The sequence below is a fragment of the Eucyclogobius newberryi genome, unplaced genomic scaffold, assembly GCF_026437365.1.
Source record: "Eucyclogobius newberryi isolate DKJ021-1_F unplaced genomic scaffold, fEucNew1.0.hap1 SCAF_12, whole genome shotgun sequence".
Lineage (NCBI taxonomy): Eukaryota > Metazoa > Chordata > Actinopteri > Gobiiformes > Gobiidae > Eucyclogobius > Eucyclogobius newberryi.
In genome coordinates, this window is record NW_027315746.1 from 11,123,818 (window position 1) to 11,146,643 (window position 22,826).

Here is a 22,826-nt window from a genome sequence, read left to right on the forward strand (position 1 = left end):
GCTGAAGTTGACGGTGGTGGTGGGGGAGGAAGAAACTTTGGTGGCTCGCGCCGTCACATTAGCAATAGTCGCGTTGCTAAGCTAGCTGTTGACATTAGCGCGTGCGCCGCGTCAGAACGAGAGCGCTTCTTTTTTTGGGTCGCATTTTTCCCTCAACATGGACGACAAGGACTCGGACGCGTTATTCCCTGCGTGGAGACGACGCTCGGACGCGTGACAAGAGGTCCACGAGGAGCGCGTTTCTCTCCCGCACTAGCTTGAATGCTACGCGTGTGTTTGGTGAGGGGGGGGGACGACGACTCGCGGACTGACTGCTGAGTCTTGAAACACGTTGGACTACTCCGTTTTCTTCCTCCGCCCATTTTCCGGGATCTTTTTATTTAAAGTTTTATTTACCTGTCAGACGCAGCGCAACAGCCCATTTCCCCCACAAACTTGTCCCCCAGGAGCCGCAGCGCCGGTCCCGTTCGTACCGGGAGGATATCGACGGTTTTTTTTTGTTTTTGCGGAGGGTGAAAAGGAGCAGCGGAGCGAGGGCGCCGTCGTGACCGCGTTCAGTGATGTGGCTGCGGACTTTGTGTGTTGTTGTGGCCGCTGCGTGCGCGCTGAGCTGTCACCGGGCGAGCGGAGAAAGTGAGTACTTTCACACGTAAACAAGGGCTTTTACTGCACTTACGGGCGTTTTAAGCACACTGCGTTGTTTGGTAGAATTCAGATTTTTTATTATTATTTTTATTATTATTATTAAATTTGTATATTTTTTGTTATCACCCGCTTCATTTTGGAGACATGCATAACAATATAAACAACTTTTTTGCTACTTTATTTAAACAGTTGATTGTAAAGGTGACTTGATTTAACAACAAAAATAACATTATACTATTAAATTAACTAATATTTACTATATGATCAAGTTGCTATAATAAATAATTATGGCTGCACTATCTTTTTTTTCTTCAGTTTCTTTAGTAATCTTTTATTCAAACTGTTGTTTCTGTTCTTTTGTGATTTTAAAAACACATTTTTATCTAAATAAAATGTTGAAATATGGTGAGCTTCTAGATGGAGAGTAATTACGAATGAAGTGATGATTAATTATAAAAATAATACTTTTTGGACCTTTTTGTTTTATACTGCACAGTATTTTTGATTTAAAATGCGTGTTTTAGAGTCTGTGAGGTCCAGATGACTATTATAAACATCAACATTGTTATTTTCATTGTCAACTAATCACAAATATTTCGATTAATAGTTGCATCCCTAGAGATATATAGATAATACTTCAATGATACTACAAGCATGATAAGCAGGCAACTAGTATTTAACAACAATGGCCAGTATTCAGAACAGAAGCCTCTATTTGAACTTGACAATACTTTGACTACATCTATCTATAACTTCATCAACAATTTAAAACAAGTGATTCATCTCTCATTCATCTCTATCACCATATTTTGAAAAGGCAAAACAGATATTTGATCATTTACGCTACTTTTAAGTGCCTTACAAGCCTTTAGTACAAATCATTACATGTTCAAGAGATTAAAATATATAAAAATGATACAAAACAGTGATGTTGTTATGTTGTCTTGCACTGAAATAGAGTTAAGGATCATTGTCTATGTTTTTCCCTACAATTTTTTTTATATATATTTTGCTGTTGCGGCAACATAATGACACATTTAAAACAAAGCGGCTTGTTATTCCATTGTGACAGATTTTTTGTGTGAAACGTTTGACAGCAGTTATTTCACAATTCTCACAAGTTACATCCCTAATAAAAACCTGACATATTTGATCTCCGTTTCCTTAAGCAACCAAACTACTTTATCAAACCTTTTCCAAATCAACTACTATAAAGACATTGTTTTTAAATCTTTGAAATGTAATCACTTCTACCTGCATTACAGTTTAAATGAATTCACAAGAGTTTATACGTTGCAGAATAACACCTACAATCCTTTGAACCGATGACTTATTATGACACCAGTTCTTTCAACAACAACGTTTGCAAGAGGAACTTTCCGTGCTCGACACTTTTTCTAATGTTTTCTTCCCACTGATGCTGATTTGGTTAAAGGAAGTAGCTGCAGCTCTGCTCTGTCAGGGCATTGGAAAGGGACAAAGGTTGCAACTTATCTGCTGTTTGAGTCTACGCGAACTGTAAACAAAATGGTTTAGGCCCCAATAAGTAGTCTGAGAATTTTTGCAAGAATCTATTAATTATCTGTTTGTTTTATGCTGGAGTAGAAAATCTTTAGCCTATGGCAGCGGTTCTCGCGGCGCGCAACAATGACTGCGCTTTGTACATTTCAACAATGGCTTTATGTGGCGCGGCCGGAGTGGCATAATGTTAAGAATTAAGGACGTTTATTGTTGGGGACGCTTTGAGAACGCGCCGAGTTACCTGTAATAAAGTTACATCATTACGTCCAATTCCATGTTTAAGTCAAATGTAGTGACGTATACATTATATTATATTATATTTAGTAAGGCTGTCGTGTGCTATGAATACAATTTTTATCTTTATTGCTTTTAGTTGTTTTGTCGATTTATTGGTGGAAGTTGTCTTAGTTGACCAATTATTTATTTATTAGTAATGTGATTGTTATATTGGGATTTATTTGGACCTGAACAGAGAAGACATGGGATGCATTATCTGGACATTTGAGAGTCTCTGGATAGTTTAATCTGACTTTTCACGAGTTTACTTATAGTTCACTGTGTACGGTCGCTGTTTTTGCACAAAATTCTTATCATTTTGAGCGCTTTTCCCAGCAGCACGCCCCATTTTAGTCGATTAATCGATGCACAAAGCTCTAGTCATTTCTAATCGTTGATGATCATCTTGGGTCCTTTTTAATCGAGAGGTCTCCAGCCATCCTCTCTGTAAAAAAATTTGGTTTGGAGTTCAGAGGAAGACATTTGACTAGATTCTGTGGTAAATTACGATATTGTTTATGTACAGAAATGAATCACATGGAAAACTATTTGCATGAAGCCCAGTTTAACATTTAGTCGTTACTGTCATTGTAAGTCAATATTAGTTTTATATCAAAATGTATATAATATATTATGAATGTTGTTTTGAAGCTATTCAAATGTAGTATATTAAGTATTTATAATAAAATGCTAAGATAATAAATAAACCAAGTTACATTGTTAACTATGGTTATAATATTTCAGCACTTTTGTGACGAATTTAACAGACATTTCGCATTTGTCTTATAATTAAAGACCAGTTTTAACACATTTGTTGGACTGACATAATAATATTGTTATCAAAATACTACAAAAACATTTAAACATTATTTTTTGTCAATATCAGTCCTTCAATTGTTCTTTTCTTTCTTAAATCATTTCAGTCCAATAGACGTGACTTGTATTTCTTCTTGAATCACTATTGAACGACGGTCACTTTTAAGGGTCACATCAAAACCTTTTTATTCTGTCGAGCTTTTTAACTACACCTGCTTTAGGGACTGATTTGACTGTTTATTGCTCACTGTAAGTTCTCTGTGTTTTTACTATTTTATTCTGTGTTTTTCTGAAGCACTTTGTGACTTTTGCCTGTGAAAGGTGCTGTACAAATACATTTTACTGACAGAAATACAAGTCTCGTCGCAGCGTTTCAGTGACACAAAGTGAGCGTCCTGAAATGACTTTATAGAGGGTCTTTTATATTCCTCCTGATGCTGATGCTGGTGGTGGATGTCTCCGTGCACAGCTGTGGTGGTGGTGGTGGCTCCGGCTCTTGGGGACCAGCTTGTAACTCGGCAGTGCACTGTTTTCATTGGCCCGTGCGGAGTTGTTTTTGTCATTAGTACGACTTTGTGAGTTTTCTGCAGAAGAGTTTCCCACTGATAACAGGCTGACAGGCACGGGAAAGTATTTATGGTCAGCTGATACGTTTGAAAGGCTTGTTCCCATATTGATGCAGTGAGTAATAAACCTTAGCCGGGTTTAAATAGAGACTAAACATGTTGTGGTTGATGTCAAACTGTAAACTTTTTTCATTCTCATAACTGCGTGATAACTGAAAGAACGTATTTAACTATGATTTATGATTTAGTTTGGTTTTAGTTGCCCATTGATGAGATAAAATGGATATAGAACTTTATTGATGAGAAATTCAACTTAATATACTATAAAGAGTAAATGGTAATCAACTTATAATAAATAAAAAAAAAAAAGCGAGGACTAATTATAGCAACAATTGTAAAAACACAAAATAATTGCCTGGTCTTGAGTTCTATTTTTACGCTTTTTTGCATATAGTTTCCCTCTAAGAACAATAATCTTATATTTATGTTTTGACGTATATTTTCTCTTGTTTACTGGTTAAGTTCTGGTTTGGTTCTGGTTTAATTCTCATTTATTTCTGGTTTACTTCTGTTTTTATTTCTGGTGTTATTCTGATTTAATTCTGGTTTAATTCTGGATTACTTCTGTTTTACTTCTGGTTTATTTCTGGATTAATTCTGGTTCACTTCTGGTTTATTTCTGGTTTACTTCTGTTTTTATTTCTGGTGTTATTCTGGTTTAATTCTGGATTAATTCTGGTTTAATTCTGGTTTAATTCTGGATTAATTCTTGTTTTATTCTGGTTTAATTCTGGAATAATTCTTGTTTTATTCTGGTTTAATTCCAGTTCATTCTAGGATAACCCTGGGTCAGACCCGTTTGGTACTAGTCAAGTTCTAGTTTAATCCTGGTTCAGTACTGGCTTTGCAGTTTTCCAGAGCAATACTGATAAACCCTTTAGTATTTTACTTTGAACAAAAATCAAATCTAGCATGTTGTTGTTGTTTTCATTTTTGAAACAGACAGAACAGATCTGATGTTGGGGCCCTCATGCAAACCTGATTGAATTAACCTTTTCATAAAGTATCTTGTCATGTGTATATATATATATATATATATTTTGGAAGCACTTAAACTTCTAACTGTAGTAAAAGTTGATGTAAGTCTTTAGTCTTTCCTCGGTGATGTATTGTTTTGCAGGAGATTAGCACAAGCTCGTCCTGTTCACCTTTCACTGCGACACAGACACTGCAGTTTGGATACAAGCGGCTTATAACGATACTTTATCACATTTCTACAACTTTTGCATCTTACTACCGGGACGTGCTGTTTGATTTGATTTACAATCTAACGAAACAAGTACCGTCTCCCGATTATGTGCTTTGAAGTTGAGAGATGTGCAGCTTCTAACTCTGTCACTATCGACTAGTCCGTGGTTATTTTTATGAATCAACTAGTCAAACAATTCTTTCTGTTGTACATTGAAACTTTTGATATAACAAATAACGGTGGAAATATGGTGAATAAAGGTTTCTAGATGGAGAATATTTACAAAAAAACTGTGTCGTTAATGAAAATCAGACAATAATTACCGTATTTTCAGGAGTATAAGTCACACCAGCCAAAAAAATGCATAATATAGAAGAAAAAAAACATATATAAGTCGCACTGGAGTATGAAATGCGGTTGCAAGTGTGAAAATAACAAATAATATCACATATAAGTCGCTCCGGAGTATAAGTACAAGTATAAGTATACCCCGGCCAAAACTATGAAAAAAAGTGCTAAAATTTTGACATTTTGATTTAAAAATGTCACTGTCTTCGTTATGAAAAGTGTTGTAGAGTCTGTATAGTCCAGATAACAAACAAAATATGATAATTTTTCATATTTACGATTAGTCTTTGGGGCTTCATTGTCAATTCCTTTCGCATAATCTTAATGGAAATAAAGATTTTTGTATTATTTTTTCTCCCGTTCCTTTCTCGGCCTCAGTGATGTTCTATTGACATTGTGAAATCTGTTACTAAACGGTTACGTTGCCATGTTTGACCTTGACTGACAGGAGTAGACACAATCTGCCGGCGGAGCGAGGCTCTTTAGTGACACGAAGCTAACGTTGTGTAATGGACTCTCTTTTCGGGGCCGGACGCAGACCCTGGGCCCCACCGCCGCTGCGTTTCATAAGCTTCGGTCTGAACTCAGGAAATCTTCTCAGCTACTTGTTGGGAACTTTCCAGCGCAGCGTGATGGAAAAATGGACTTAATAATGGGAGCTTATATTTAGTGTGCAGTGTGCAGCGAATACCGGTATAGAGTTTAAGCCACAGCGAGCAGTGTGCAACAGGCCATTATTTAAGAGCTGCTTTACTTTGGTTAACTTATTATCTAAACTACGGGATTTAGCAGGTTTAATGCTTTAAAAAAAAATCCAACAGAGAACATCATAATACCCAAATAATGGCGCCTGTTTGCGCTTGGCCTCGAGCTAATGCTGTATTACAGTAAATTAGGTAAGATAAACTTGTGGACGTAGCTCATTTGCTCCATATGTTTCCAATCAGGTCTGAACCACAGAGAGAAAGGCGCTGTTGCAACACAAAACCATTACTGTGAAGTCCCTGTTGTGCGTAAACTGTCTAAAAATAACTGCCGTTTCTGAGTTATGCAAAAAATATGACTTATTGTTGCTAACTGTTTGAGTTGTTATTGGACACTTGCCGAACAATGGTGTGCCTGAGGTTAAAATGTCAAGTTCGTTTTTTGTGCCTCGACTCCAGTGGCAACAATAGACGGTTACCATCACACGACATGAGGGTTTATGTCCTTGATAAAGACGTGTTCTTGTGGAAAATGTAGATTTTTATTAGAGGTTTTTGCTGCTGTAACTGTGACAAAGTGTTAAGACCCAGAGACATAAAAAAAAGGAAATGCAACATTCTCCGTGGCTCATACACCTGGAGTGATGTCGTTTCAAACTTTCCATCACGTACAAATGATTGGTGAAGCGAATCCCCGTATTAAAGTATATGTTTATTTGATGACATTTGTGTCATTTATGTGGTCTCGACTTCAACAACACATGAATCTAGTGTTCACTGTGCCAGAAACACAAAGCATCAGAAACATCGACCTTTTTTTGTTCTGCTAATACAACGCTTCTTGTTATCTTTAATAAACAGAAAAGGGTTTCCACTAGAGCAGACCTGGGCATTTGTGGCCCCAGGGGCAAGATGTGGCCCTTGACATGTTTTAATCCGGCCCCTAGAAAGATTTTAGTTTCTATTTTTTATTTTTTAACTGTCTGTAACATCTGTCTGCACTTGTATCCTTAATAAAGATGACATGAAATGAATTAAATAATAGATTCAATAGCCTATATTTGACAGAAAAGTGACTATATTTTTGATTTTATTTGATATTTAATTAAAAAAAAAATCACACTAGCCCTCCGCTACTGGATTCAAATATGGCCCTCGGAGGAAAATAATTGCCCAGCCCTGCACTAGAGCTACAGGCGACTAAAAAAAAAGCCTAGCCGATTGATAAGTCGACTAAAAAGCGCCACCGCTCAAAGGTCTGATCTGCTCTGACCAAGTATCTTTAGTTACTTGAAATGGTAATGCAGGCTATACTTCCCACAAGGAGTTTCACAGAAAAGACATGCATCAAACACCACATACATGTCACACTTGTAACACACGCGGCCTATTCATGTGCATAATGGAACAGAACAGAGGGACTCACAGTTTGGTTCAGAGTGTCCATGGCTGCAGGGGCCAACGGAACTTCATTCATAATAACTATTTATGCAGAAAAGTACAACGCCGCAACAAATCATCAAAATGTAACGGAGGTTTGTGAGTAGGACCACGCCCCTTCGCCACACCTTTATTTCCCAGAAGTCTTGTACCAGCCTTTTCTCTCGATCGGTGTTAATAGTTTGAGCTCCCCGTGGATCTGGGTCCATTTCACATCAATAAATAACTGTTATTTGCGCGTCTTTGTTGTGGCGTGGTCTTTGCTAATGAAGGCAGATTAAAATCACGATTCACGCTCAAATCTTTATTAATACCGTCTCCTTTTTGCCGTTGTCTCATCTAAATCCTTGGATTGTAAATAAAATAATAAGTCGCCTACAATACATTTAAAAAAATCTACTAAGACTCCATCGACCGATTAAACGACTAAATACCTACGGGCCTAGTTTACACACAGGACTATGATTCATTTACATGCTATTTTAGCAAGTTTGTAATATACTGGTGTTATTAACAGGAAAGGTAACGACTTTGGACAAGTTATTGATGAAATAATAATCATTTGGATGACTGCGACGACACGTGTTCACTCCGTTTTAAGGGAAGTCATTGTTTTGCGATTGGGAATTTGCAAACTTCAGCGGCGACGTCAACGTTGTGGCAGAAAAATCTAAATTCCTGGATCTCCCGTCGCTCGGAAGATGACGAGCCCGAGGTCAAGTCCGGCCGTATAAACAAATCCCGGCTCAATCCGTCTTCTTTCCTCTGGCTCGCGTTACGTTTATCTGGTGGCGGTTTTGGCCCGAGCGCGCTTGCGTCTCCGCTCCGCTAAACGGGCCGCAGTCTGCGACCTCGTATCTCGCAGCGGGACGTCCCACCGCGGCCTCCGTCGCTCCCGCCGCTCCTCTCAGGTGGGCAGCCCTCCAAGCGCGGCGCTCCCCGACTCGCGCCTCCGCACAAAGGGGCCGATTGTAGGTGGCGAAACCCTACCGCGACCCCTTTATCCGACCGCAGCGGCTCGCCATCAGCTCGTTTGACGTCCGCATAAAGGATCGTTTCTGCTCGCGCCGCCTCGGGACAATGCGGCCGCTTAATCCCGCTTGTCGAGAGCGTGAAAACCGCAGCGTGAAAGGGCAGCACCTGCGCGAGTACGAGCAGGAAGCGGGCGTCTTTACGGGCAGGTTTCACCCTTGACACGGCGACTCCGTTAAACCCAACGGCCTTGTTATCCAGAGCTTAACACTTTGGGAGGTAATCATTAGCTCGAATCAAAACGGAGGCGGCGTTTTGAAGTGAGTCAGCACATTTGACACTTGTAGGAGTCGCTGTATGTTGTTGTGGCTGGAATTATTAGTAGTAGTTGAAGTACTTTCTTTATGTAAACATATTGTATATTATTGTCTTGTACTAGTTCTGATAAAGCTCAAAACTGCTCAGAAAAGGTAACATTTTGTCCTGTTTCTGGGTTTTTGTCTGGAATCAATACTTTTTAAAATGAGTATTTATATTCGATGCTACTTTTAGTCTGGTTTTCAATACTTTTGACGACCTTAAGTTGTAGTATTTGTTGGAGTCTAAAAATAGGCACTGTCAAGAGTTGCAGCTAAGAAGAATATATATATTTTTTGGCATTTTTAATTAAAGGGGTACATATGTACATTTCCTTTTGCGCTTTTAAACCTGTTATAACTGTTCCCTCATCATTAGCTTAGTCATAGTTGTATTTTGATGTTTTTTTAAAATCTTTTATTCAGCTTTCAGGGCTTGAGTTCTCAGAAAATGTCAGTTTTCACCTATCCCCTAGCCACCCCCCTTTCTCTCTAGCTTTTTTAAAATGGGCAATCAAGCAACACAACACAACAGGTGACAGTTTACAACCACCACTAATTGTCAAATAACTGCAACACCTTCTATTTGTGTGCGCGTTCATTTTAAGTAACCCGTCGTTTTCGGCGTGACACTTTTGTAGCGCTCGGCTCGTTCAAAGGTCAACGGCGTTTAAAGAAGGCGCGGGTTATAGGCCACGGTTAAGATTACCCCGGCCTTGTCGCGCGGGTCGTCTGAGGACACGTCACCTGTCAGAGGCCAAGAGTTTATCAAATAAAGCTCTGTTTGTTTTAGCCATAATCTCTCACATGAAAAGAAGAACGACTGAAAAACCTACTGTCCAATCCGTCTCTCCTTCATGAATACAGTCGTTTGTTCTTCTGATTATTGGCATTTGACAGTTTTGCAAATAACTACTATTTCTTTGTGATGTGGCTCGTTCTTTGCTGCATCTGGACCAAAATAATATGATGTTTTGAACTGGGAGACGGTATTGCTTTGCCGCGAACGTGCGTACGACGTTCAACTTGTCACTCTTGTGCCGTAATTGTGACTTTTCGTACATTTCTTAGCGTTCGACTTGCGTTATAACGTTTCAAAAAGTAGGATTTTGCTCCGAGTGCACATTATAAACTTGTTCTGGAGCGTCAACATTTAGGTGAAGACTGAAATATGAACTGGTGCATGTTGTTATAGGGCTAAACTATATTTTAAATGTGCGCCGATTACAATTTCAGTTTGATTGCAGTATGTTGTGCAGCCCTGCTCTCCTCGCGTTCATTCAAATACATTTTTATTGCTCAAAATCACCTTGAAAAGCATGTGTAAGAGCATGTAAGAGCAGGGTAGATCTGACCTTTAACCGAGCAGGTGGCTGACCCTCCAGGACAGTTTTCATACGGCAGAATCAGAAAATATACAGTTAATTTCACAGATGTAGCGCAGCACCTTTCACTTATATGAGACTGGACTATTTAGAGCAGGGGTTCCCAAACTTTTCAGGCCGGGACCCCCAAAATAACAGTGTAACCGATCCGGGACCTTCACTGCTGTTTGAAATCGTCACATAGGGTAAATTTCAAGGCGCAAAACGTTTAAAATCAGGTTCAATTATGCAAATATTTATTGTCCTCTGCTCAACACAATCGGCCACTCAAATACTTGCAAATTAAATCGTAAGGAAAAGGAAAGCGTTCAGGTTTAAAAGCCTGGTTTATGGTGTTTTTTGACCTCTAAAATGTACCGTTTTCAATTAAAAATGAATAAAATACATTGAATACAGAGTCATACAGGGGTGGGCAACATTTACTTTTTTTTGGGAGTATCCCGATAACAATATTGTGTCAATCCAAGAGAAATGTGTTAAAACCTGTCTTTAAACGTATTCCTTGAGGTTTAAATGTCAGGCAAATGTGAAATGTGTGTAAAATTGTATCACTTTATACCTTTTTCATTTGTTAAACATGTTTTACTCATTATTATACGATATACTCCATATTCAAAGTTTGCATTTCTTCAAAACAACATTCACGATAATATCTGTATTTCGATATATTGCACACGTCATGTCTTTCAAGTCATCTTTGGAAGCCACTGATCTAGCGTTGACACATTTGATGAAAAATGAAACTATAATGACATAATTTGCCTTCCGCACTATTGCACACGGTGAGTAATCCTCTGCTTAGGCAGCTGACTCTTTGGGTATTTCCTAATAGGGCTGTATTAATAATAATATGTGACCTTCTAAATGCAGGCTCACTAATTCTGGGTTGACAAATGTCTTGCCTTATTTAATTGCCGCTGAGAACTTGTCAAAAGTAAAGCCCATGGACCCCGATGTGTTGAACGTGCAAACATCCATCACTGAACGGGACAAATATAAGTCGGCTATAGCATTAAACATATGGTTTTTCAATTGGTGGGTTCATGAGCGATGTGCGGTTAATTTAGTCCAAGTGTAATCGTTTCCTATGGCCATGTTTTTCTCTCTTTTTGTTTGAATAAAGTTATGTCTAATTCAGAAAACATAATATGGATTGAGTGGTTGTATTGAGCAAATGGAAGGCCGCTACTGTCTGGGTCTTATTGTGTGTGAATTTTATTGTATTTGTTTTGTTTTGAGGGTTAGATTTTAATTTTCTATCAAATTAAAGTGATTCTAATGTTAGAAAAAAGTATTTTGTTTACAAAAAGAATAGTGATTAAAAAATGTCAATGTTGTTTTGAAGAAATGCAAAATTTCAATATGAAGTGTATATAGTTTAGAATAAAACTGCTACAAAAAGAGTGGATAAAAAAAATGGGGAAATAAATAATTAAAATCAGAGTATAAAGTAATATTTCTGCACTTTTCTGATGAATTTTACAGACCTTTCAATTTTGTCTGATAATTAAACCTCAACTAATACATATAAAGACATGTTTTAACCTATTTTTGTCAGATTCTGTTGACATAATATCATCTGAATATCGTTATTGGAATACTCTATAAAAAGACCGAGCTACTGATTTTTCTCAATATCGCCCACATCTATTTGCCCCCGTTTCAAACTAAGGAATCAACTTTCACGGGACTAAAAAAAAAAGAGTACAGTTGCGTCTCAAAACTTGACCTTGTGGCATCCATTTTGTGTCGCATGGGAGTGTTTATTGCCCACTGTAAGTCGCTCTCGTTGGTGACAGTTGATTAGTTTTTACAGCGCTCCTTCAGGCGGATGACGTCACGCGGCGGGTTTGGAAACATCGCTCGTGTCTCTGAGTGACCTCGGCATTTTGGGCATCCGGAGCGCGGAGCGTCGCACAGCGCCAGACATTGGACATGGAAAGTGTTGCAATGTCAGTGTTTGTCAGCGGGCTGTCAAAGGCCGCGTCGTCTCTGTGTTTGCCTGAATAAAACATGGAGTTGGGGTGTGACGATTGAACGTTTGGGGCGTACGAATATTATTATTTTATTCACGATTATTCACACTTTGCACAAACAACTGGGACATTCATACTTTCCTCTATGACCCACTTTATGAAATTAAACTGTCTGAATGGTAAAGTTGACGTGACCTGAGCAGTTAAATAAAAAAACAACACTTTTTTAGAGTTTATTATTGAAATGAAATGTCTTAATTTTGCTTCAAAAATTTTCACTATTTTTTTATGGTGGATTATAATTTGACCTGAATAATTTTCATTTAACCAAAACCTGACATTTGTAAAAGTTCAACAATTGAATAAAGATATATTATTACAGTGTTGCTAATATTCATATTGTGATTAGGACTGCAACTAACAATTATAGTCGTCTACTAGTCAAACGATTATATCTATTGTACATTTAGACTTTTTCCCAATACATTCCAAAGAATATGTGCACAATGCATTATTGATGAAAATTAGAAATGGTGTATTATTTGGTTGACATTTTAATTTCACAATTTTTAACAGCCTCTTGGAATGTGTTTTAGTGTCTGTATAGTTCAGGAAATACTTGAAATACAGGAAATACTATAATTACAGTTCTCAAAATGTGACCAAGCTATTTTTTTGTTTGTATTTGACTAGTCACCATTGCTCGGTTTATCATTGCAGCCCTCTGTTGCATCAAGTTGCAGTTGGTTCACATTGGATATTTAAAAATGATGAAACGGAACATAATATTTAACTTTCTAAACCTGCTTATAGAGGTTTAAATTGCAGCGTTACGTAAAACCTCACAGACACTGGATATTTAGTCGTCTGCAGAGGCCATGTGCTGCTTAATACTTTCAGTCTTGTTGATTTGCTAATTGTGCCCATTAAAATAGTGATTTTGATTTGTTTTTAATTCCTCTCTGCGCCACACTTCATTCTTCATTCTCTTATTTTGACAGTGGCTTAATCCTGTGCTGAAATGTCCTCCTGAACTGAAGCCACAAACACATTCGATTGCCATTGACTGTGGCACAGCTTCATGTGACTGTTTTTAGTCCAAAGTGTCGTTTTAATGAATCGTATTTTTTCAATTTGTAGACCAGACTTGACCATATTATTAACTATTTATTTAAACTAGTCAATGCCACTAACACAATCATCCTAAAGCAGGCTAATCCCAATAAACCTTGTTCCAAATGTTTATCTAAATGGCAGAAATACTCACTTTTGTACTTAGTATGTGTAATAATCATACTTCATGTCATAGAAGTTACTTATTCAACACCGTTCAGCTCAAATATTATCTTAAAAAAACAAATCCCTGCGCATGCAAAGAAAACGTACAGACTATAGATATTGAGTCTCATAAATTGTAGTTTTATTATTTTCATCTGTTATAGGACCGCAACGATTGTGACTTGTCAACTATAGAAAATAACATTTTTTTTTGATATATAATCGTTATCTGCACTGTACAGACTCTAAAACACATACATAAAATACTTTTGTACAATAACAGATGAATCAAAATGCCCAAAAAAGAATACAACATTTCCGATTTGTCTAAATAATGAACGTTATTAGTCATTATTCTCAATCTAGAAGCTTTCAGTCACCATATTTCAACATTTATTCGGTTGATAATGTATTTACAAAGTCTCTGTGTACAACAGAAATAACCGTTTGAAAAGTTGACTACTACAATAATTAGCGACTGCCCAAATCTGTCATTGATTGAAGGTTAAGTGGATAAAGACTCTGTACTAACGCCTCATGAATACACAAGCGTCTTCCCCACGACACGAGGGCAGCGAGTGCGTGTTGTTTTGGTGAATGTAGGTGATGTATAGGCAGTCTGTCCCATCGCCATAGAAACCTTTGTGCGCCCGCCTCCTTTCTCTCCCTTTCGACAATGCGCACACATTAATATTCAAGGACACACCTGTTTTGTTGTGATTCTCTTGTCCTTCTCAAAAGTCTGGACCAACTCCTGGAACACGGTAACGCACAAATGTGTTATTAACTTCTCTCCGACGTTTAGTTTTCTGCTCACTTGACTCGGCTCGTCCAAACCACAACGCAAGAGTCCAGTTTTGAATCCTCTTAAGACAAAATGTTTAACTCCCTAAGTACATATGGGTATATATATGTACTTAGGGAGTATATATTAAGTCTAAACTGTAACAGTATTGATTTTGCTGAAGGTAGAAAGGAAATAAATAGTCCAATCTCATCCGCCACAGTCTGAAATATGCTCCAAGCTCGTCATTGACAATTAGAAATGACCTAATCCAGATAGAAATTTGATTTATTGCACAGCCCAAATGAACCTTGTCACTTTTATCAATATGGGAACGTTCGCTCCCTCTCGTGCTCCATCTTAATCACATTTTGGGACGGGAAAACGGAGCCTTTTCTCCTTCCAAACGCCTCCTAAACCTGCACTCTGGGACGGCCATGTTGTTGGACTCCTGCGCTCTTCCACTACTGTGCGGCCGGAGTGTATTAGATTCTCTATTGGGAATGTGCTGCTAAAAATACAGTGTTGGCTGAAAGTGTAGCCTGAGCTTGGACAGGACCCGCTACGGCGATTATTCTCAAAGGGTCACTCAGTCCTTCTGCAGTTCACTATGAAGCTACTGTCCACGGGTTTAGACCAATCACATTTCAACCCGACTCGTGTTTAGTGGTTGTTTTTAGATCCTTGTGATAATGTCCTTCGCTCAGAGGCAGGAAATGGCAGGAAGTCTCTATCGATTTAATATAGCGTTTTTATGAGAAATATCCAAAAGAGGGCTGCACAGTGTGTGGCAAAATTATCAATATTGGCTTACACATCAATCGATATAGCAAGAAAATGCTTATATTGCAACAAGACAAGGTTTTCCATTTGTCTGCAATCTACTTTTTTAAGTCAAATGTAAACAAAAAATAGATACAAACGGCAGAGATGAGATCCTGTGGTCCCCAAACCGGAGACCCTTCAACCCCTGACCACGCCCTCTGACCCCTAACTGCACCTACAAACTCTGTCCATAAAAACTATGAACAGAACTGGTGACAAAGGGCAGCCCTGAGGAGTCCAACATGCACTGGGAACGGGACTTACTGCCTCTAATGCGAACACAGCTCCTGCTCCGGTCATACAGGGACCGGACAGCCCTGAGCAAAGGGCCCCGGACCCCGTACTCCCGGAGCACCCCCCAAAGGACACCACGAGGGACACGATCAAAAGCCTTCTTTCTCCAGATCCATAAAGCACATGTGGACTGGTTGGGAAAACTCCCATGAACCCTCCAGCACCCGATGGAGATTATAGAGGACCGTCGCAATACAAAACATTGTCATGGAATATTGCATTTTTATTGTGCAGCCCTAATCCAAAACAAAAATCTGATAATGTAGTGATTTAGTATCATTTTATCCAACTACTTGATGTGAAGGAACAAGTTGACGTAAGTCTGGGCAAAATGGTCGTTTCTGAGCATTGGGCTGGGATACAGAAACCTCTCTAAACACTTCCTCAAATCTCTCAATTAAGATTAACTCAGGTTATACAGTGGAGGATTAGATTCTCTAAACTCTCCCCAAAGCATTCCACAAGTTACTTAAATGTGTGGAGTGTAAATGTGGACTTTGTGGCATGTCTTTCATGTGATGCTCCTGTGACCGCAGAGAGAGACGGCTGCGGTGGAGTTTAACAAACAAGCGACTTTTATAGAGAGAGTGATGGCCTCCTCCTCGTCATGTTTAAACAGCCATGTGAACCTCACATAATTGCTCTGGTATGGACTAGTAAATGTCTGCCACAGTGAGGGAAAAACCTTGTTTGGACACTGTGGAGATGGTTGTACTTGCAGTGTTATGTAATGTAAGCATGTGTCCAAGAACCGCTAAGTTATCGGTTTGAATTCCTCTGAACAGTAATGTTGTTGTGACCCTGGAACATCCCAAAAATGGTCCAGTTGTCTGATGCACTCTCTGGTCTTGTTGTAGACCAGGAGGGTCGAAGCTCAGGCTGGGTCGCGGGCCAAACCTAACGTAAAAAAACGAAAACAATAAAAAATAAATGTCTTTATATAGCCTAGTAATGTTTATATGTGGACACTGTCGCACAAATCTGCTGCAGGTGAAAGACTGACTGTATATTCATGAATCAGCAGCAGGAACAGGAATATGGACGTGATTATGATTTCCGATATATAGTTTAAGCTCACAGCAGCTTCCTTTTGTCATGTTCATACTTTATTACACTGTGTTTTTACCTGTTGCTCCTGATCTGTCCAGGTTTTGCACTGGTTTGGATATTTTCCTCACAGAACTGTAATCACAGAAGTTTATTTTCTTGTTGTTAGCTCCACATTAGCTCCGCTTTTAGCACAACTCTAACGTCCACAAAACCATCTCCTTTCTTTCTTCACGTGTTTCCTAAAGCCACACGCCTCTTTCCCCGCTCAGACTTCTGCTCAAGAAGTTTAGTGCGTCTGCGCTTCTCCAGACTGAGAAATAGATTTTCAAAGTTAGGGGCCTGGGGACCCCCAAGCAATTTCAGGGGCCCATAAGCGCGCGCGGCATCGCGGCGTCATAAGAACAAGATAAATGTGTTGTTTTAAACCTGGTTATTAGCATGTAAAACAATTTAAAGTACTTTTATCTGTTATTTGATATGAAGAGCACAAATACTGAATCATATAAACCAGAGATCATGATCTTTAATACTGTTTAATTCAATATAATAATGTTTCTTAGATACAAAATAAATACTGTTTACAGCATTTGACACAAGGAGATCTTGTGGAATATATGAAATCACGTCCTACAAAATAAACTACTAACATATATACATTGCCCCGAAAATTAGACCGAGCATTTCCGAGGACACGTGAACGCAACACGAACGCAGCGGCCAATCAGATGCCCGCTTTCATCGATATTACATCACGGAGACCGCTCGGCCAATGAGAAGCATGTCTGTCAAAACGAAACTTAAGCGATGAAAATGCCCCGAATATGGCCAAATTACTAGTTAAATCTTGATTTTTTTCGAGGAGGGGCACGGCGGGCCCCCTCCTATTTCAAACCGCGGGCCCGCCGGAGATTCAACTGCTTGCGGGCCCCGGGCCCCCGTTTATTTCGCTGCCTGTTCTCCGCTTGGTTAAATCCACCTGTCACTCAGTCAGAGCATGACAGAGACTGACCAATAGGCGGAGTATGTGGAGAAAAAGTGTTGTAGAGCTGCATTCAACTAACCTGGCTCAGGCCAGATTGATATGTGTAAAACTCTGAATGGAGTTCTGAAATGACTCGATCTGGAGAGGCTCTTGCTGAAAGCAATCTGGACATTAAAAAAAAATACTTCACACTGATTGGTCGAAGCATCAGAACAGCGGAAGAAGCAGAAAACATTGTCATTCCCGCCCACGAATGCACGCTTTTGAAAAACAAAATACACTATATTTATGGTAAAATAGGCTGAAGTATGTCCATTGGCGCCACCATGTTTGTTTTGGTTCTGTTTTGGCTTCTGGCCAAACAACAATGCTGCTCTGTGATTGGTCCAGTCTCCGCTCTACTGCCCGTTCTAGTTCAATCACAATTGAAGTCATCAGCAGGAAACAAACCAGATGGATTCTCTGGAGTTTGTCAACTCATAAAAATCACATTTTGAATTCAACGTGCTGGTAAGGTTGACATTAAACAGAAAATTGAATCATAATAATTTCACCCAAAAAAAGCAGATTGTCATAGGGATCAGATCCCTGTTTGGGTTTGTCACCGTATAGCCCCCCTGTACCAGGTGGAAACCCCCCCTTGTTGCCTTGTTTGCAGTGATGTTATGCAACTGAAGCTGTAAGAGGACCCAGTGGTGTAAAGAGGAGCTCTCGTGGTCCTCCCTCACGACTGACCAGCCGCGGCCACATAAACAAACACAACGTCCAGCACGGAGCACACCGCACTTTAAAATCGTGCAGGAATGTCCCTTATGCTCCTGTAACTGAACATTTTTACAGCGCACGTTACACGGTCATTTCCACAGAAAGACCACGTTCACCTTTGACACGGTAATGGTTCAGGCAATTTAATATGCTTTAGAGAGTGCGGCTGCAAATAGAAGCCTACTGTGATTATAGTGTTTCCCATTCATTCTCAAGACTATTACTGCCTGTTATATTGTAATCTAACCCATCTCCATCTTAAAATACACACCAAAACAAGATAGTTGTTGAAATGTGCCCCTACTGTAGTAATAAATAGTTACTCATTACTCAATAACGACGCTCGTCTTGTGATTCAAGTTATTTGTGCTGCTCATGAACAGACTGTTTAACTTGATGCCAAAATCTACCTAATATCTAAAATTTAACTTTATAAAGACAATAAATAATAATGACAAATTCACAGTTTTTTACTTTCATTTTAAAACCTGGACATTGTTTGATCCATCTTACTACGTGAAATGATGCAGATTGTCCACAATATTGCAAATAAAATGTACTAATACTACCAATACTGATAATGGATTGTATTTTATATTCTTAACACAACGTAATAATATTTCTGGCATGGATACAATTTGCCGAGAGTTGAATATATACATTTCAAATATCACAATATGGCAAGTTTCAACGTGTAGTTTTTGTCAATTAAGTGGTCATAAATGATTGTTCAAAAGCTTGATTGATGGATGCAAGTTTCTGCAAGTACAGTCCATGAACATCCTTTTGTTTAGTGACTTCAGTAAATGTGAGAGTGAAGTTGGCCTCGGTACGCCTTTGTGCTGTTACATAGTTTGAATATTTCCCATCAAAGCAGATTATTTATGTTCCGTCGAGAACTGACAAACCACTGATCTGCTTTTGCTGCAATTCAGAAACATTTTACCACAGAAAATATTTATTTTTCTGTGACAAGGACAAAGGACTGTGCCGGGTGTAATTTTATTTCAGTTCCAGGATAAAACCAGGACAAACTGTGACTAAGTAAAACGTCAACATTTTCCCCATCTTGGAACAGACTAAAAAACAATAAAACTATCTTATTTAATCTAAAAAAACAAAACAAAAAAACCAAAAACAACAGCTGTGCAAATATAGCCGCAAGCGGCAATGATCGGCCTTCGCCACGCCGCCGCCGCCACGCCGCAAGAGGAGGCCTTTTAGTACGCCTACTGCTGAATCTTCTCCCCTTTGTTTTACCATTCAAAAAGCAATTTTATTTTGAATTCTTGGCAAAATGTGTTACCCCCTCAGGTGTAGCCCTGAGGGGGAGGGGTTTGTGAAAGTATAAAGTGTAAACATGTTCTGGCGATTTCCCCATTGGAATAACATGGGAGGTTTTGGTCATCGCTACGGCAAAGCCATAACAATTATGACATGGGTCTCATTGACTTTTTTGATGGGTATGCCAAAATTGAGTTGTGTGTCAAATTTCATATAATTTCGCAAAACTAAACATTTAACCTCCATATAAAATCTGTAGGGGGCGCTGTGGCGCTCACTTCTCACTTTAAGTAGGTTTAGGGCAAAGAGTTTAACAACTGATTCTAATTTGACGCAATTCGGACTTTATCTGCGCAAACGGCAGAAATGTTAAATTTGGGAGATTTCTGAAATTCTAGCTACAGTTTGCGGCTTCGCCGCACAGAGACCGTGACAGGTATCAATGCAATTTGAATAACTTTTGATGTCCCACTCCTCAGTAGCATTTTCACCAAATTTCAGCTTCTTAGGGCCAACGCCCTGGGAGGACTTTGTAAAAGTACGACGTTTGGAAAAACTCCCGAGTCATGCTTAGCCATTTTTGAAGCAATATGGCCGACATTTGTTTGGGCGGACGGCGTTGCCGTTGTAATATTTTTTACTTCTCTTGTCACCATCTACCTCTGCGCCAAATTTCATGATTCTACGATCAGATTTTTTTTGGGTCATTTCCTATCTCTCAATGCATTTTTGGTACATTTGGGGGCGCTGACGCGCCAATCTTTATTTTAGAAAAGGGAAATAGCCAGAATGTAGAGAGGCACGATTTTTAGAGGTGTGCAAATTTTTGTGACTTTTCGTCAATGTTCACTGGGTGAAAAATAGGGGGGTTGGTCCCGAGAAGAAAGAAAGAAAGAATAATATTCCGATGCGAAAACAATGTTTCCCATTTTTCAAATATCATGAACTATACATTTTCGGAAAGCGCTCGCGCTTTCCTACCTCATGGTGTGGGTCACTGGTCACTGACGGGTACTTTCGTTAATTTTGAGTGGGCTCCGCCCACTTTGTTTTTGGCCCTCTATACAGTAATAATGTTCAATTTTTGCATTACATGCTTATATGCACGGAACATGCAAGATATGGGGAACGTATTCGTGAGCTACTTAGCGCAAATGAGTGCTTTATATGGGGATGACGACCGCGAAGAGGTCGTCATCCCAATGTAAAGTGCTCGTTTAGTGCGCACTTTTGCACGGGCTTCGCCCATTCACAATGGTAATGTTCCATTTTCCTACTACTAATTAGTATGCACGGGGCGTGCATGAGTGGAGGAGTGCGTTAGTGAGTGTTTGGAAGTGGGCGAGCGCTTCGCGCTCGATTTCGTGCGCACTACGTGGGCACTTTCGCAGCCGTGCTTCGCACGGCCTTACGGGACTAATAGGCCTCTCGCCAGCTTGTGGGGCCTAATTAATCAAATTTCATTCAGTCTTGTTGATCGGTCAGTAAAAACATGTTTTTTTCAGACTTTAGAGAAATAATTTGATATTTTCTGTTCTGTTAAATGGCAGGGACTAAAACTCTGTATTGTTTATGTTCAAGAAATGAATATTGTTAACTTTTTTAAAATTTATTTTATTGAAGACAAGCATTGTGTGGCAAGACATCCGTTGTACAGTTTGCAGTTTCCTTGCATCGTAATTATACACCACAATGAGCGCTTTTCACAACTTTCATGGACCAGGGCCAGTTTTGCTAAAGCTAACAACAACTAGCATGCTAACAGAATACTTCCTGCTTCGCGGAGAATAAAACACTCCAATATTATATGCAGAGAGCAAACAATGGACTCATTTTTACTCAATAAGATGCTTTTACAATAACAGATTTTACTTTATTACTTGAAGAAAATTGAGTACAGCCCCTTTAATCAGTTTAATCTGAACAAGGAAACAATGTAGTATCCAGAAAAGTAGAAAATTGTGGTCGCTCAGCATGCGTCATATCGCTCAACCTTACAATAAACGCTCCTGTACTCTGTGGAGAAGCCCGTCAGGACTGGAATAGTTGAGTCCAGTGTTTTCTCTGCACGTGTGTCGGGAAAACCTCTCCATAACTCTCCGTGTCGTGGGGAGATGAGCTGACGACACCGGTTCATATTGGAGCGTGGCCCGGAGCCAGTTATGCAGCTGACAAACAAAATGTCAGCTAAGATGGTCTGGTCTTCTTCACACGCCAAAGACACAACCACCATGTTTCTGTGGAAAGATAGCCCCTCTAATTACCAGGAGATCTATTTTCGACTCTACTCCAAACCATAAACGACACTCAAGCACGCTTCACACAGTAGACGCCTTGTTTAACCTATAAGTCATATGGAATGGTCTAGGTCATTTTTTAAATCTTTTTGCAACTTCAATGTCTGAAGATTTAAAATATGCAATAACATATAATATATGCTGCTATGGAAGCGGCCAATTTCTTGTCAGTTTTTTAAAACATGGCCTTTTATTTATTTTGAATAACATTAATCAAACCTAACAGCCGGCGGTACTTCTGTATACTGAAGAATGAAAAGATGAATGTGTATTTTGTGTGTTACTGATTGCTTAGTTGTAAAAAACAGTATATTTATGTGGCCTTTTCAACCACTAATCTTTTACCACATTGGAATGTGTGGGGTAAAAACACTTTGGACTATTTTCCTGAAAAGTTATAATAACACTCTTTATCTAAAGCCATTTTTCACACTTCCTACACTACACAGTATTTTAGTATCAAGTGGATTCGCTAGGTTTATAACTCTTAATGACATTTTGTGATAAGACATACAATATATTTGGTAATAAATAATTATTTTCTATTGAACTTCATGATCATCTTTATATACTTTTGGTTGTTCATTTTTAAAGACATTTTTTACTGTTTTAGTAAAGTAAAAACAACCTAATTAGTCTTCAAAAACAAAAAAATAATAATCATTTTTATCACTTAGTTGGATTGAGAAGTAAGAAAAAACAACTTCGAATTTTAAATTGAGAATGTAGAACTTCCTGAAACACACAAAATATATATATTTCATTAACTGTAACTTCAGCACAAATGTATGCTTTGAAAACAGACTACAATTGATGAATATTTGACAATTTTAATCTAAAACATTTTCTTTCGATTAACTCAAAATGCCCGCAATTTTGTATGTTTTTTTTTGGCCCAGATGAATCAAACTTTAGAACATCCTGATCGAGTAAATTGTGTACGTTTCCTATGTATTTTTGATGTAATTCTTTATTTGTAAGTCAGAAAATCTTGTCTCATGTTTTGGAGTCCG

General features: G+C 38.8%; 1 protein-coding gene across 1 annotated transcript in view; it reads left to right on the plus strand.

Moving 5' to 3' along the window:
* Nucleotides 1-492: 492 nt before the first annotated feature.
* Nucleotides 493-22,826, plus strand: part of insra (insulin receptor a) — a 95,760-nt gene continuing 73,426 nt past the window's right edge. Inside the window, exon 1 of the mRNA XM_072440783.1 lies at nt 493-633. Coding sequence (XP_072296884.1) covers nt 561-633 — 73 coding nt within the window. The 5' untranslated portion in view covers nt 493-560. The remainder of the gene's footprint in view (nt 634-22,826) is intronic.